The sequence below is a fragment of the Pelophylax lessonae genome, assembly GCF_965119305.1.
Source record: "Pelophylax lessonae genome assembly, chromosome: 7".
NCBI classification, from domain to species: domain Eukaryota; kingdom Metazoa; phylum Chordata; class Amphibia; order Anura; family Ranidae; genus Pelophylax; species Pelophylax lessonae.
Window position 1 is genome coordinate 168382799 of NC_138774.1, and position 16831 is coordinate 168399629.

The following is a 16831-nucleotide window of genomic DNA, read 5'->3' on the forward strand; positions in this document are numbered from 1 at the left end:
CACCTGCCAGGTTTCCAGCCTGGGAATGTGTACTGCAAAGAGGGCTGGAACGAACTGTTCTTCCCACCTTAGAATGCCAGCTACCTCCAGAGCCACCAGGGCACTTAATGTCACCCTGGTGATTGACATATGCCACGGCATCGTCCAATTGAATGCGCACTGGGCATCCCTGAAGACGATCCGTCCAATGGTCCAGACACAGTATGATCGCTCGGAGTTCCAAGACCTTGATCGGTAGTCTGAACTCTTCCCAGTGTCTAGATCCCCTGAGCAGAATGTTTGCCGAGGGGACCTCCCCACCTGGACAGGCTGGCATCTGTGGTGAAACTTTCCAATACAAGGGGAGGAAGGATTTGCCCAAACGAAGCACCGGAGAAAGAAGCCACCATATAAAGGTACTCCTTCGTTCCCGACTCAGCTGGATCTGATTGTCCAGAGACTGCACCATCTTGTCCCATTTGGCCAGAATCTCCATTTGCAGGGACCTCGTTTGGAACTATGCAAATGGAACCCGCCTCAAAGGTAGACACCATCAGGCCCAGTACCCGCATGCAAGTCCGGAGGGATGACATCTGTTGGACAGCAGGAGACGAATTGCAGCCTGTAATTTTTGGAGTTTGTGTAGAGGAAGGAGCACTGGCTAAGGCCGAGTCCAGAGTCAGACCCATACAAGTCCAGCTTTGTGGACGGAACCAGAGCAGACTTCTGAAATTTCAGAATCCTGCTGAACTCCCACAGAGTTCGTATGGTGATCTTCAGGTTTTCCACCAGACCAACAGGAGACTCAGCTCGCAGAAGGAGGTAGTCCATATAGCCCAGTACTGCGATCCCCTGTTTGCATAACAAAGCTAGCACCGATGCAGAGGGGAGCTGTTCTCCCTCCAGATCACGGCCTAAAAAGCTTAGCCCACTCTGTCAGAGTTTGCGACACCACAGCAATGGTGAATACCGGCCTCAGTGCCGAACCAGCCAGAGTGTACATATTGTGGGCCATATCCTACGCCTTCCTGTCAGCCGGATCCTTAAAGGCCAGGGAATCTTCAATGGGAATCATGGTTGCCTTGTCACATCTGGAAACCGGAGGATCCACTAACGGTGGAAAAGTCCACTCCTTAAAAAGGGATTCCTCACAGGGGTAAAGCCAAGAAATTTCGCCAATGGGAGGCTTTAGTCGTTCCCACTCTTTAGCGGCAATTTTGTCAAAATAGTGTCAAAGGGAACCTGTGCCTCCGTCGCAGCTGCAGCCTCAATCTTAAAGCGGTAGTATAGTGCTTTTTGACACTTTTACCTACAGGTAAGCCTATAATAAGGCTTACCTGTAGGTACAAATAATATCTCCTAAACCGGCATGGTTTAGGAGATATTTACAGTGCATGCAGCCGCTCGCGCGAGCGGCGCATGTGCTCTGAAGGTCTGGGGAGACCTTCAATTTATTTGCCGGGAGCTTGCCGGAAAATCACTCCCGCGCACATGCGCGGGAGTGACGTCATCGCGGCTCCGGCCAATCACCGCGCCGGAGCCATCTCTTCCGGCCAATCACCGCGCCGGAGCCGCCGAACCCGGAAGAGACGGCGAGGGATCATGGCAGCGCCGGCAGCGATGTCCGGGGGTCCGTGTGGGGGCTTCGTTGTAAGGTAAGTTACACATAATGGGCTAGTATGCGATGCATACTAGCTCATTATGCCTTTGTCTTGCAGGTTTTTTTTTTTTTTTTTTCTAGGGTTTACAACCACTTTAAAAGGTCTCACGCACAGATACAATCCCTGTGTCCACCAGCGCCTTTTCGTGTGCGGTTGCAGATGTGGAGGAATCATCCTCTCTATCAGAGGATTCCGGGCGCGTGGTTAAAGACTCAGCAGGGTGACCCGCGTCTGCGGCGGCCAAATCAGATTCAGGATCTGAAGAGAGGTGGGGTGGGGCACTTTCTGCTAGCCCGTCGCCCTGAAATCCACCTCCACCCAGGACACAAAGGTTTCCAGGACCGCCGTCTGCATTGATGGATGGATAGGACCCAGAGGGCCCCGCAGCCCCAGAGAGGGGATCAGGTGTGGAGATAAGCTCCACAGACTCCATTAATCACCAGGATGACCCCCCCCCCCAAAAAAAAAAGAAGAAGTGTAAAACACTGCAAGGGACACCCCCATCACGCTGACAGCACCACCTGGTCGCCAGGCACAAAGCACCAAGCGTTGCTCAGCAGAGAGGGAGAGAGCCCCAGACTCACCACTCAGCAGAAACAGGCACCTGCAGCCACCAGGATAATCTGCACTCCACGTGGAAGAAGGATAAGTGCTGTGGAGGGGGCAGCGTGGCAGTGTGTCCAGGCTGTGATAAATGAACACTTGGCTGTACGGCCCCAGGAGACATATACTAGCATCTGGAGTGGTGTCAGAGATACTAGCAGTATCTCACAGGAAAGGAACAACCAAAAAAAACCCCTATAAAAAAAACCAAAAACATCCCAGGGGCGGTTTGAAGAAGCTGCGCAATCTAACATGGAAAAAGAACTATTGGAAAGATTTCCTGATAATATAAACCCTATTACTAAGCAGAAAGGTGGGCCCAGGGAACCAGAACCTACTTGCTATGGAGACTGGGAGAGAAGGGGGTCGATGCATTGGCTTTTTAATAATTCAAAAGGCTTAACATGAAGCCATCTATAGATGAAGTCCAGCTTGGAGCAAAGTAACTATGCATATACTATACCTGGCAGATGCACCTGAAAATCATTGGAGCAAATAAGTCACTGAAGTTAAATGGGCTAAAAATTGCACAGGAACGCAGTGGTTTAGTGTGCTGGCAGCTCTGTGTACCAGCTGCAGTGAGACGGTGGTGTAATGTGGGTTGTTTTTTTTTTTTTTTTGTCAAATTTATTTGAAGTGCAAAAAGTAACAGTTAATTCATGTCACTGCACAGCAGACCGGTAGGTTGCGCTGCTTTACAGTGACATGCAATCCCTTCTTCCTACGCTACAATCCAACATGTTTGCATTTTATCGCATTTCACCATACTGCACTTCTGAGCTGCATTGCAGTATGATCAGGACACACAGAAAACAATTGCTTTCTGTGCAATAGCGGTGGCCTGTGTTCATCTAATGTGATAAAATGTTGATCACCTATGTGGACAGAACCTGAATGTTCTAGATGTAGACACCTTTTGTCGGTTTCTGAAACAAATAGTGTATGGTAAGCTATAGCAGGTTTCATTAAATTGCTGTAAACTAAATTTCAAACTAGTTGCCATGGGTGACTGCTCGGTGCACTACTGCTGTTTAGGATTTGGTACTGCAGAAGGAAATGAACTGCACTAAATACCACAAAGTTTGATAATAAATATGTAAACTGAAAATCATCTTCTTAAAAAAAAAAAAAAAAAAAAAAAAAAAAAAAACTGCACTCCACATGCGGTGATCAGGAAGTGAAAGAATCCAGGAGTCGGCACCAGGGGATGAGAAGGGGCTCCCAGCACCAAAAATAGCCACCCACAGGGCTCCACTGTCATGGCTGCCGCTATTATCAATAGCAAACAGACCCCCACCAGGTACAACCTCCACCCCGCACAGCAGATTGTCCGGTCATGCAGCCCCCCAGCCCCCATCGCTAGTATAGCGCTCTGCCCCCACCCCAGGAGGTGGACCAAACAGCCACAGCATAAGTGAAGGGGTGGTAGGAGGGGGGACAGATGAAAGGGAGGGTGTCTGATGGGAAGGAGGGGGAACCCAGGGGGTTAGACCATCCCAAAGAGGGGCCCACATCCACCCCAAAACCCTCCAGGGGAGACAGCTACTCACCATACCAGGAACCGGGTGGGATCCGCTCAAGACAGAACCCCTCTCCATCGAAATGGGAACTGTTGGCCAGGAGGAACCCTGCAACTCTGGCCGAGACCAGGTCGTATGCAACCTTGTGAGGCGTTTAACTCGCAGGCCAGCCCCCGTCCAGTGAAGCTATGTCGCAGCTGACCTAAGGCAGAGCTGAGGTCTGCGCACGCGTGCTGGCCAGACTGGGGTGACCACTGGATCTACATTATTCAGCCTGTCGCCCAGTCCGGCAGTTGATTGTAGATCTCACAGGAAAAATCCAGGAGAAAAAAAATTATATCCAAAAAAGAAAAAATTTGCCAGGACCAAAGATTCCAGCAAGGAACTAGGTCCTTACTCCTGACTAGGCAGAATTTAGCAGGGAGAGGGAGTATACCCCCCTGGGACTGCCCAAAGGTGTAGCCGGATCCTTTTCCTGCCTAGTTTCCTACTCCTGTAGGGGGCAGTATAACCCAATGGTTATAATGATCAGGAGCGGTGTCCGTCAATGAATGAAAGAGAAATTTTAAAAAGGGACTGTTACCCCAATATCTCATATTTCTGATCTGTGTTACCATGTTTTGTATTAAAAAGTATACTGCTCTCTTTGAATTGCTTTCTTTGTATGAAATGCCTGATGACCTTGCCAATCCTCCTGTTTTTTTTTATTTCAAACTGAGCAAGTCAGGACATGGAAGCACATGCATCCAAGTGTGGTCAGTTTGCTTCTTTGCATTCCACTTGGGAGCACAGCCTAGATTTCTATGTCTGCATTTTACACTTGACTGTGTCTGTGCCCTGTTCAAGCTGATGCCACATAGCAGCATTCAAAACCACAGAAGTTCTCAACTCAACCAAAACAAAAAAAGGTAAACAAAAAGGTTTTGGTCATAGCTGGGCTTTAGGCTCGGTTTCCACTAGTGCGGCTACGAAGTCGTGCTACTTCTAGCGCAACTTCGTAGAGAAAGTAAACTGCGGCTTCAGTGAAACTTGTCCCACATATATAGAGGGAAGTCGCACTGAAGACGGCTCAAAAGTAGTGCACGATCTACTTTTGAAGTCGCCGTAACTGAAGCCGTGGCAGTGGAAACGGGCCCCATTGAAAACAATGGGTTTTGACTTGCTGTGCGACTTGACATGTGTCAAGTCGCACCGCAAGTCGCACTAGTGGAAACCGAGCCTTAAGACTAAACATTTAAATTCCTGCATGGTAATGCATAAGCCCAGCTGTGACTCGATCGCTTTAAAGATTAAGAATGCCATCTGTTATATTTAAGTTTTCAAATATTTAAAAAAATAAAATAAAAAAAATAAAAACTTTGAAAAAAGGAGCAATACTGTCAGTCAGATTAAAGATAGTACCAGTATAAGGCCTCTTTCACACGGTCCGCTGCTGAGCCAGCGGATGACAGCTCCGTCTCCGCTTGCAGTGCGGAGAGGGAGGTGTCACAGCTCCCGCGCTGCTCTCTATGGGGGATCGGATGAGAGCGGACCACCTGTCTGCTCTCATCCGATCCGATCCCTGAACGGATGGAAAAATAGGGTTTCCATTCGTGCGGATTTCACTGACAGGATCGGATACGGATGGCAGCGGGTGTCAGCAGAGGTGTCTCCGCTGACATCCGCTGCCCCATAGAGCTGCATGGAGGATCCAATCAGATCCGCCTAAAAAACTGACAGGCGGATCTGATCGGATCGCCCGTGTGAAAGAACCCTAAAGCAGAAGTTATGTGAATATTATTTTTGCACTGCTGTAAGCAGCTCATCATTGAAGTGCTGTTTGAGGTTTCTGCATAGCTGAGAGCAGGAGAGTGGTTTTTTTTTTTTTTTTTTACAGCCACATTTCCTTCCCCTGCACTCAGTGAGTGTAATAATAACTCTTAACTGTACTACCAAACCGATCAGGTATCACCACATTAAAATGGTGCCAAGTAATTGGCCGCCCCAAAAAAACAACTGCTCTCTATTTAGGACCCCATGACTTTTTATGACTCCTAGTCCCTGGGTAAAGTAGAAAACTGATTTGAAGGCAGTATCTGAGGCTTGTAGGAGTCAATGGGGGACAACAGATGCTGTTTTTTGACGACCTGTCACACACTGCATCTAACAGCCAATTTTTTATTAATGGTCTAAAGAGCTTACCAAATAGATGGCAACATTGAGTTTTGAAGGACGTAGGTCCGATCCAGGAACAAGAAGATGCCTCTTATCATGATCTTAAAAAAATAAATAAAATGGCAAAAACGTTACTGCAGTTTCCCTTTAAATATAATTAACAACGCACAGTTCCAGAGCATGGGAGGAATACTAAAAATGTGGTTACATATTGTGAAAAAAAAAAAAACTTAACGTAAAAAAGAGGTATTAAACCCAAAACTAAAAATGTAATACGTTGCAGCTTACCAATCATTAGATGTGATGGCTGCATTAGTTTTCTTTAGCCTTTTTTCACCTGGTTATCTGGCCAAGAATAAACCTCCTGAATGAGCACAGAGGGTACAGCAGTATTGTCAGTATAGGGGTAGGGTAATTTTTAAATGTAATGGCATAGTTAAATACACTAACAAATTGAAGTCAAACTCTAGCTCATACCTTATAATCAATTACAGAAAAGAGCTTTTTATCCCTTTTGGGATAAAGGATTTACATGAAAAAAAATAAAAGAAAAATCATTGTAAGCATTCCTGTCAGTGGTAAATGGTTTGGTTCATCTCAGTAAAATGATACATCTGGCAGAGAGCTTGTTCTTTTAAAAAAAAAAAAAAAAAACACAGACTTACTGGTCAGATCACCAGATGAAAATACAAAGCGTAAAACAGAAAACCAATGCATAAAAAGAACACCAATGCCGCAATCACATCTAATTATTGGTAAGCTGCATTATAATAATAGTTTGCTTTAGGGTTTAATACTGCTTTAGAAACACATTTAACAGAGTACGTGAAACGAACAGACAGGTCTCACCCACCTCTAGTTGAGATATGAACATAGTTTCAGTTTTACAAGAATAGAAAAATAAAACATTAAAAAACAACAAAACTGTGTTACAACTCATTCTCACAGCCAGTAACCAATGTAAATATTGCGTTGACCATTGCTCAATATAATCATACTATGATGTTTAGAAAGGGTATTGCCTGGATCCCCAGATATACCACATTTGGTATAGGACTAAGGGTCCTTTCACACGGCCGCTCCGCTGCTTTCCGTGTGTCCGCAAATCATCCTATTTTTTTGCGGATGATTTGCGGACATCAATGTAAGTGAATGGCACTGCGGATGTCAGCGGAATACCATCCGCTGACATCCGATTTTCCTCCTTTCAGTTCTGTTCTGTTTTTTGGAACGGAACAGAACCCCATTTTTCCATCCGTGTAAAAAACGGAAAGGAAGGAAAATCGGATGTCAGCGGTGTCATCCGCTGACATCCGCAGTGCCATATACTTACATTAGGTCCGCATATCATCCGCAAACGGATGGGATGATATGCGGGCACACGGAGCGGATGACAGAAATGTCATCCGCTCCGTGGAAAAAAAAAACGGAGCGGCCGTGTGAAAGGAGCCTAACACTGTAGTAGTTTAAAGGAAACCAAGGAAAAAGGAGCCAAACCTGTCACCCTTTTCCAAGGATCCCAGAGCTTAGAAAACAGACTGGGATTACCTCGGTTTATATATTGGTTTTTCTCTCAGTAGGGCAATAATAACTTCTTTGGAATACAATATTAAACAGCGCTACAAGGCGTATAGATAAAGTGCATTTAAAAAAATGAATCAATATTTTCAAAAAAGTGCTAGTATGCTAAGAATATATATACTCATAAAATCACAAAAATACAATCGAATTATGTTCCATATAAATCAAGGTCCTTGATGACGCCCAAGATAGGCGGGCGAAACGCGTTGACGTAATTTCCTGTTAGCTACCCGACGCACCACATCACTTCCGCAAACCACCGTGGAACGCACGCGGCAGCGTACCCGGAAGTGTATTGATCGATTGTGACTACTGATTTTTACAATGCTGTGATTCTCCGATGTTTGGGAGTAACCTTTTTTACCTTTGATAAATAGAATTGTATTACGGGCTTCACTATTCTCGGCTCCTTCCCACTCTTTGTCCAAAAATCTGGGTTGGAGGAATCTTGGTGGAGATCGGAGGCTCATTCCTATTGCTAACCTGGGGGACACCAGGGCTGTGCAGCATCCTGCATCTGAGGTTGGAGGCCGATTTGGAGGGGTTGTCTGATACACATAAGGCTCTTAATTCTCCTAAATCTGGTGAGTGGATCCCCAAGAGGGCTTTTTGGAGGCACTGGGCACTTTTTTGTGTGGAACACGATAATCAGCACTTTACACACAAGTGGACTATTCACCATCTTTTTGGACTGCACTATATTTATATCTTTAAAAGAAAAATTTTTGCACTTTATATTTATCATAAATCTTTCTGCACGCTAACCATTTATATGGAACATAATTTGATTGTATTTATGTGATTTTATGAGTATATATATTCTTGGCATACTAGCACTTTTTTGAAAATATTGATTTCAGAGTTTTTTCAATGCACTTTATCTAGACGCCTGGTAGCGCTGTTTAATATTGTATTCCATTGTCTTCTTAGTTTTTGTCTAAGTGCACAGCAGCTGCAGGCATCACTTACACCTATTTATTAAGCGCGGGTTTTAATATTATTTGGATTCACATAATATTAACTTCTTGTCTCCAGTCCTCAATGTAGGGGAGTTTAAAGGACATCCATCTCATAGCAATAGTTTACAAGCTATAAAACAGTTGTAACACTGGTATTCTAACTTGGACCGAAAGATTTTCCCCCTTAACCACTTCTGGATCTGAAGATTTTCCCTCTAATGACCAGGCCATATTTTGCGATTCGGCACTGCGTTATATAGCGAACAATTGCGTGGTCGTGTGGCGCTGTAACCAAATAAAATAGATATCCTTTTTTTCCCACAAATAGAGCTTTCTTTTGGTGGTATTTGATCACCTGTGCGATTTTTATTTTTTGCACTATAAAACAAAAAAAGAGCGACAATTCTGAAAAAAAAAAAAATAATATTTTTTACTTTCTGCTATACATTCTCAAGGAAAAAAAAAAAAAATTAAAAATCAAAATTTAACATTTTAGGCCAATTTGTTTTCTGCTACATATTTTTAGTATAAAAAAAAAAAAAAAAAAATCGCAATGAGCGTATTTTGATTGGTTTGCACAAAAGTTATCGCGTCTACTAACTACCGGAAGGATGTCATTTTATATGGTTTTTTTTTTTTTTACTAGTAATTGCGGCAATCTGCGATTTTTAGCAGGACTGCAACATTTCGGCAGACAGATCGGACCCCTGACATTTTTGACACTTTTGGGGGTACCAGTGACATTACTACAGTAATCAGTGCTAAAAATATGCACTGTTACTGTAATGATGACACTGGCAGGGAAGGGGTTAATATTGTGGGTGATCAAGGGGTTAAATGTGAGCCTAGGGGAGTGATTCTGTGGGGGGGGGGGGGGGTCGTTGCTTGTGAAATGATCATAGATCATGATCATAGAGACCTGTGACCCTATATAGAAGGATCACAGGGGCCCTGATCGTTCCAGGGAGAACAGTCAGCTGTGTTTACAACAGCTGACCGTTCTTCTCTCTCAGCGGGGAGCGATCGCGGGTGTCAGGCGGCAATCGGAGCCGCCTGCCCCGCGCATCGGAGTCTCCGCTGCCGCCCCCTAGCTATCGGCGCGCAACCGACATAGACCTACATCGTTTCGCGCAGGAGAGCTGCACTGCCGCAGTAAAAAGGCCGTGGGCAACCGGTTAATGACCAGGCAAATTTCTTGCGATTTGGCACTGCGTTATTTTAACTGACAATTGTGCGGCCGTGCAACGCAGTACCCAGATGAAATTGATGTCCTTTTTTTTTCCCCACAAATAGTGCTTTCTTTTAATGGCATTTGATCACCTCTGCGATTTTTACTTTTTGCACTAAAAAAAAAAAAAGCGGCAATTCTAGAAAAAAGAAAAAAAACTATATTGTTCACTTTCTGCTTTAGAACATACCCAATAAAAAATTCCGCTACATATTTTTGGTAAAAAAAAAATCCCAATAAGCATATTTTGATTGATTAGCGCAAAAGTTATTGGGTCTAGAAACTAGGGTCTAGAAACTAGGGGAAAGATTTAATATCATATTTATTTATTTTTTACAAGTAATGGCAGCGATCTTTAGCTGGACTGCAATACTGCGGCGGGCATGAGACACCTGACATTTTTTACACTTTTGGGGGGACCATTGACACTACAGTAATCAGTGCTAAAAATATGCACTGTTACTGTACTAATGACACTGGCAGGGAAGGGGTTAACACCAGGGTTAAATGTATGCCTAGGGGGCGTTTTCTAACTGTGAGGGGGATGAGCTTAAGGAATCAACACAGGGACCTGTTTTCCTAAATAGGAGGAACACAGGAGCCCTGTGTCAATTGCCACCAGAACAATAGTCTGCTGTGTTTACAACAGCAGACCGCCATTCTGTCTCTACAGGGAGTGATCGTGGGCCGCTGGCCCCACAGATCAGCTTCCCCGCTGGCGAATGGCCGCACGCGTCCCCATGAGCGCTCCCGTAAAGCGCCGTATATCTGCTGTGGCTGGTCGGCAAGTGGCTAATGGTCTCTACAATCGCTCTCCAGTACCGGACAAGCTTGGGGCATCTCCAAAGCATGTGCATAAAATCAGCTGCACGTCCCTGACATTTTGGGCATGCCGGGGTAGGTCTATAGCCCCATTTATAAATAGTTTAAAGCGGAGTTCCGGCCTCGGGGGTGAAATTTAGATAAAAATACCCCCGGGACAGTCCAGCCTAGTACATTCCACAATGGATAGCCTCTGAACTGTCCCGGGTCGCATTTACCTTTTAGAAAAAATACTTACCTTGAAAATTTCTTCTCCAGCGCTGCCATCTCAGGTGTGGGCAGCTGAAGCCAGGGCGTCCTCTTCTGCGTCCTCTTCGGTGAAGTCGGAGACCCAGAACACCCTGCAATGGCCCCGCTCGTCACTTCCAGGGCAGGTGCGGCATCCCTGCACAGCTTCTGGGCATGCCCAGAAGCTGTTTAGCAGGGAAAGCTGCGCCTGCACCGGAAGCGACAAGTGGGGCCGGTGCAGGCGATTTGACTCTTGGGAGCGATGACGTTCAGCTCCCAGGAGTCATCCCAAGCCGGAAGTGACGCTCGGGCCGCGGCCGCAGAGGGAGGTAGTGGAAGGAAGGTGAGTATATTTTCTTCTATAACAAGGTAAGTGAACAAAACAAAAAAAATAAAAATCGGGAGCATCAATTTTTTTTTCAGGTGACACTAAGCAATCGGATAGCCCAAAATCAATTTTTTCAATTTTTCAGTCACCATCAACGCAGTCTATCGGTGCCCATTAAGGCAGCAGGGGTCACAGGGGGCAATTGGGAGGTTTGTTGGCTGGATCTCACAGAGCAGGGTTTTTCCACGCTGACCCTTGTCAAACAAAGTCCCGCCTCCTAGGGGTGGGACTTCGACAGCATATGGTGTGTTTTATATACAAGCTGTGTTACAGAGGGAGATTCCTGCTCTGAGATTCAGCCGTCTCTCCTCCTGACAGTTTCCTGGCTGATTGCTTCTGGCAGAAGTGATAAGCCAGGAAAGGGTCAGCCCAGTCTACTCCTGCTCCACACTTGCCCTCAACTAATTTCCACTGGCTAAATGCAAGCAGGTGAGTGGAAATTTTGAGGGCTGGATTAGCATATCACTACTGGAACTTTGTTTTGGGGGGGGGGGGGGGATGAAAATTCACAACCACATGTCTCTGAACCGCTTGTGTCTATAATGACAGCTCTCTTGTAAAGATTCCCTCGCCAGCATAATCTACCGCATGACAATGGATGTGTCAGATGCCTGCAATCCTCACCATACATTGTGGATTCACCTACTATTTAGCTGTGTGCCTATTTTACAGTCTTTCCTTTTTTTGTAGCTAGTCACTTTAAAAACATTTCCAACAAAATAAGACATCTACTCAACTTTTCTGATGCGACAATAGCAAATGAAAGCTAGAATTGTTTCTTGGGAAAGGTCTTTTTAAATTTACAGGTTTTATCAGTTGCCGACCGCGCTATAACAGAATGACAGCTACAGCATGGTCATCCAGTTCTGGGAGGGTATCTACTGCCAACCTCCCAGAACCACACTCCCCACGCGCCCCCTGTGGGGCACATCCAATGCGCTCTGATCAGTGTCCATTGGGCACAGCTAATTATGAAAGCAGGGTAAAGGACCAATTACAACGGCCCTTTACCATATTATCAGCTGTGTCCAATCACCGCTGATTACAATGTAAATCACTCTTATCGGTTATTGGTATTCCTTTCCTCACAAGCTGCCACAGCATGAGAGCTGGTAACCGCAAAGACTGATCAGTTTTCTGATCATCAGTGTAACGCCAATAGTGCCAATCAGCTCTGCCTCAACAGCGCACATCAGTGAGGAAGAAAAATTACTTTTCAAAATTTTATAACAGAAACGAAGAAAAAAACTTTTTTCCAAAAATGTTGGTCTTTTTCATTTGTTTAGCAAAAATTAAACCCAGTGGTGATTAGATTCCACCAAAAGAAAGCTCTATTTGTGCGAAAATGCTAAAAAAATATTTTAGGAGTACAGTGTTGCCTGATCGAGTAATTGTCATTCAAAGTGCGATATCGCTGAAAGCTAAAAAATCTGGCCTGGTCAGAAAAGGAGTAAAAGTGCCCAGTAGGCAAGTGGTTAATAAAACATTTAATTGTTTGTTCATTTCTATAAAATCGATTTTAATTGTATGAATTAACATTTAGGACACCATTTATTAACATTTGCTGTCCTGAAAGACTCCTAGAAAACAAGTTACGGGATAAGTCTAACTCGAAAATTCCCAAAATGTCTTTCTGGAAAGCCCCTGAGAGGATAAACAAGAACTTACCACACTAGGGAGGGACAGCAACCTGCAAGACCTTTCTATCAAAGGCCTGATCCCCTGCTGTTAACAGCACCAATCTAAATGGCAAACAAAGGTGGATAGGCTTGACCGCGTCATCACTTTGATTTGTTCTGAGATGGCAGCAGCCCTTTACACCCATGTGGCTGCAGGAGCTCTAGTAGAGTGAGCATGGATCCCCATTCCCCAATGGGGGAACCAAATTCATCCAGCCAGCTGTATGCTCTGTCTGAGTGCAAAGGTCACTGCCAACGGTCTTCGTAAGTAATAGATTTCATGGAAACAAAATCCAGAGGCTCAAGGGCAAGCCTTAATCATGACTGATAAAAGACCAAGCTAGAGACGTAAAAATAAAAATTATGACCAAAGGCTCTGAAGAATGAAACATTCCAAAAACACTCCTAAGGCCGCTACATGCACTTTGAGAGTACCAACTGCTGGGCCCTCATCTGCCCCATCTTGTAAAAATTTCAAAATGGAAGAAGAGGAGGTCCCCCAGTTGAGGACCAGAAGCATCACACCAGGAGTTGTAAATTCAACAAACTTAGCCATAAAAGACTTTCTTGTGACTCACAAGAAGAGTTGAGACTAGCTGCTTTGAAAAAACCTCTTTAAGAACTGCTTTTTAGAAACCAAGTTGTGAGGCTTAATCTGGCGTTCCCCTGGTAGCCTAAGGGCCTTTGGAGCAGAAAGTCCTGTCTGACTGGAAGAGGCCAATAGGGTTTGTGACAGACTGCCTGACAGCCCACCTGTGTATCTCCGCCAAGAAGCTGCTTCCCAAGATCTGGAACACAAGGCCAGTAAATATAGTTGTAGCTACTCCAAAGAACTAGGCAACATCAGTATTTGGAGCAAAACAAAAAAACAACTGCTCTATTAGAGAAACATGCTGAATTTATACAGAAAACCATCAGATAAGAGCTAATCACATTATCACAGGCAATGGCCAATCCCATAGAAATACATTATACATAGGAAGTCAAAAGTCGATTAGTGACCAGCACCTTCTGCATAAAATAGAAAACACAGTAAAACACAGAGTCCTTCGGGCAATGGTTCTCCTGCAGCCCAATGTCCCTGACAATAATCCGCCCACCCTGTTCCATAGTCCAGAATACCAAACTAGATCCAATACGGGTCCAGCTCGGGGATGTCGTGAGCTATACTACAATCAAAGGTCAGTTTGCCGGGAAAGTCCACCTGCGTTGGCGTTTTGTCATCCTGGCCTGTACTGCACAGTGAAGTTGTAGGGCAAGACTGCAGCTTAATAAGCATCCTTTGTCCCCAGAGACTTGATTCAACCAGATCAAAGGGTTGTCATCAATGAGAATTGTGAAGGATAATCGGATTTTTGTAAGATCTTACCGTAAAATCCTTTTCTCTTAGCTCATTGACAGACGTAGTCTTCTTGATTCACAAGAACTGGGTTATGTTGTCTCCGCAGGAGTAAGACTAGGCAGAAAGAAAAAACGTTCTGGCTCCACCCTAGGGGCAGTCCCAGAGGGTATATCCTCCCTCTCTCTGCTACAAGGCATCAGTTCTGTCACAAAGCAGCAACAGAGAATTTAACCCAACCCAACTCAATGATAGAGGGGCGGGTACTACGTCTGTCAATGAGCTAAGAGAAAAGGATTTTACGGTAAGATCTTACAAAAATCCGATTTTCTCTGTCGCTCATTGACAGACGTAGTCTTCTTGATTCACAAGAACTGGGACATCCAGAAGCAGTGCCACAAATGAGGGGTGGGATTGACAGAAATCAAAATCCAATCTAGAAGGCCCAACGGGAGCCAACCAGAAGTATCAAAGGACTCATCGAGTAAACAGATGAGACCTACCCCACAAATCCTCGAGGTAGACCAACAGTCTCCTCAAACAGTGGCCTGCAGGAACCTTGCGGCCAGAAGAGGCATCTGACGATGCCATCACATAAACCTTATACAATCTTGTAAAGGTATGAACCGACGACTAAACAGTCGCCTTGAAAACCTGAACCACTGACGCCTGATGGCGGAAGGTCCAGGAAACTCTAAGCGCCCGAGTAGAATGCGCTTTAACAGGGAACGGGGGATCCCGACCCTTAGATAAAATAAGCCTATACCACCGTCTGTCTGATCCATCTAAAGATGGTCGCAGCAGAACAGGCAACCCCTTCTTAGGGCCATCCGTGATCACAAACAGTGAATCCGTCTTACAAATTGAATCCGTAGTATTCAAATATATCCTGATCGCCAGAACTACATCCAAGGAATGCCATGCAAATTCGAGGATGATTGGGCTAAGGACATAGGAAGGACAATACACTGTCCTCATTCAATGAAACTTTGAAACCACCTTAGGAAGGAAGGATGGATTCGGATGAAGAACAACCTTATCCCTATGAACCACCAGATCTGGGGAACAACAGGATAATGCAGCCAGTTCTGACACCCTGCGTGCAGAAGTGATAGCCACCAAGAAGGCCACCTTCTGGGATAAAGTAAGCAAGGGAATCTCCCTGATATTTTCAAAGGGAGGTGTCTGAAGAACCGACAGCACCAAATTAAGATCCCAGGATGGTAACGGCACGTGCACTGGCGGAGCCAGGTGTCGCACCCCCTGTATGAAATTCCGCACCAAGGAATAAGTAGCCAAAGGCTTCTGAAAGAAGATAGCAAATGCTGAAACCAGACCCTTGATAACACTCAAGGCCAGCTTCTGCTCAACTCCCTGTTGCAGAAAAGCCAATATTCGGGCTACCGAATAAAGATGTAGATTGAACCCAAGGGATTCACACCACACAATATAAGACTTCCATGTACAATGTTAATCTTTCTGGAAGTCGCTTTCCTTGTTTTAACTAGAGTAGGAATAACTGAAGCTGACAATCCCTTGTCCTTCAGCACCTGGGTCTCAATAACCAGGCCGTTTAAAAACCAGCGATCGTAAAGCAGGATGGAAGATCGGTCCCTGAGACAGTAGATCCTCCCTGAGAGGAAGTCTCCACGGGACGTCCGCCACCAGTCTGACCAAGTCGGCGTATCAAGCTCGACGAGGCCAGTCCAGAGCTACCAGGATTACTGGAATTCCTTCCTCCTCTATCCTGCGAAGAAGTCTTGGCAGTAACCCAAGAGGTGGGAAGGCATACATTAGCTGGTATTGCCCCCACGGGGTGACCAGTGCTTCTGCGGTCTCTGCTAGAGGACCGCGGGAGCGAGCCACGAATCTCTGTACTTTTTCTGTTGAATCGTGATGCCAACAGATCCACATCCGGGGTGCCCCAACGTAGGCACAACTGGTGGAAAACTTCTGGATGGAGGGACCATTCCCCCTGATCCAGAGTCTGACGGCTGAGATAATCTGCCTGCCAATTTTCCACCCCCGGAATGAACACCGCAGAGATCGCTGGAACAAATCGTTCCGCCCAGCGAAGAATGCAAGCCACTTCCTTGGCCGCTCGGACACTCTTGGTGCCCCCCTGGTGATTGACATAAGCCACGGCCGTGGCGTTGTCCGACTGGATCCGAACCGGGCTGCCCTGGAGCTGCTCGGTCCAGTGAATCAGACAAAGTCTGATCGCTCTCAGTTCCAATACATTTATCGGCAACCTGGATTCTTCCGGGGACCAAAGTCCCTGGACAGATAACTGACCGAGAATTCCTCCCCATCCGGATAGGCTGGCATCCGTGGTCACTATCGTCCAATATATTGGCAGAAATGACTTTCCCTGGCTGAGCATCGGAGACCGAAGCCACCAGACCAGAGACTCTCTGGTCTGTTTGCTCAATCGGACCTGATTGTCCAGGGATTCTGGATTCCGATTCCATCTGAGAAGAATCTCTTGCTGAAGAATTCGGGTATGGGACTGGGCAAATGGGACTGCTTCGAAGGAAGCCACCATCAACCCCAGAACCCTCATGCAAGTTTGAAGAGAAGACCAGCTGTTGGATAGTAACAACTGGACTGCTGATTGAATCTTCCGGAGTTTCCCTACCGGAAGGAAAAACTCTTGTCCTGACTGTGTCTAGAATTAGACCCAGATATTC

At 45.6% G+C, this 16831-nt stretch overlaps 1 protein-coding gene across 1 annotated transcript in view; it reads right to left on the reverse strand.

Moving 5' to 3' along the window:
* Positions 1–16831, reverse strand: part of CUL4B (cullin 4B) — a gene marked incomplete at its 5' end in the record, with an annotated part of 177300 nt that overhangs the window by 104335 nt on the left and 56134 nt on the right. Inside the window, one exon of the mRNA XM_082263638.1 lies at positions 5945–6018. Within this exon, the coding sequence (XP_082119764.1) occupies positions 5945–6018 (74 nt within the window). The remainder of the gene's footprint in view (positions 1–5944; positions 6019–16831) is intronic.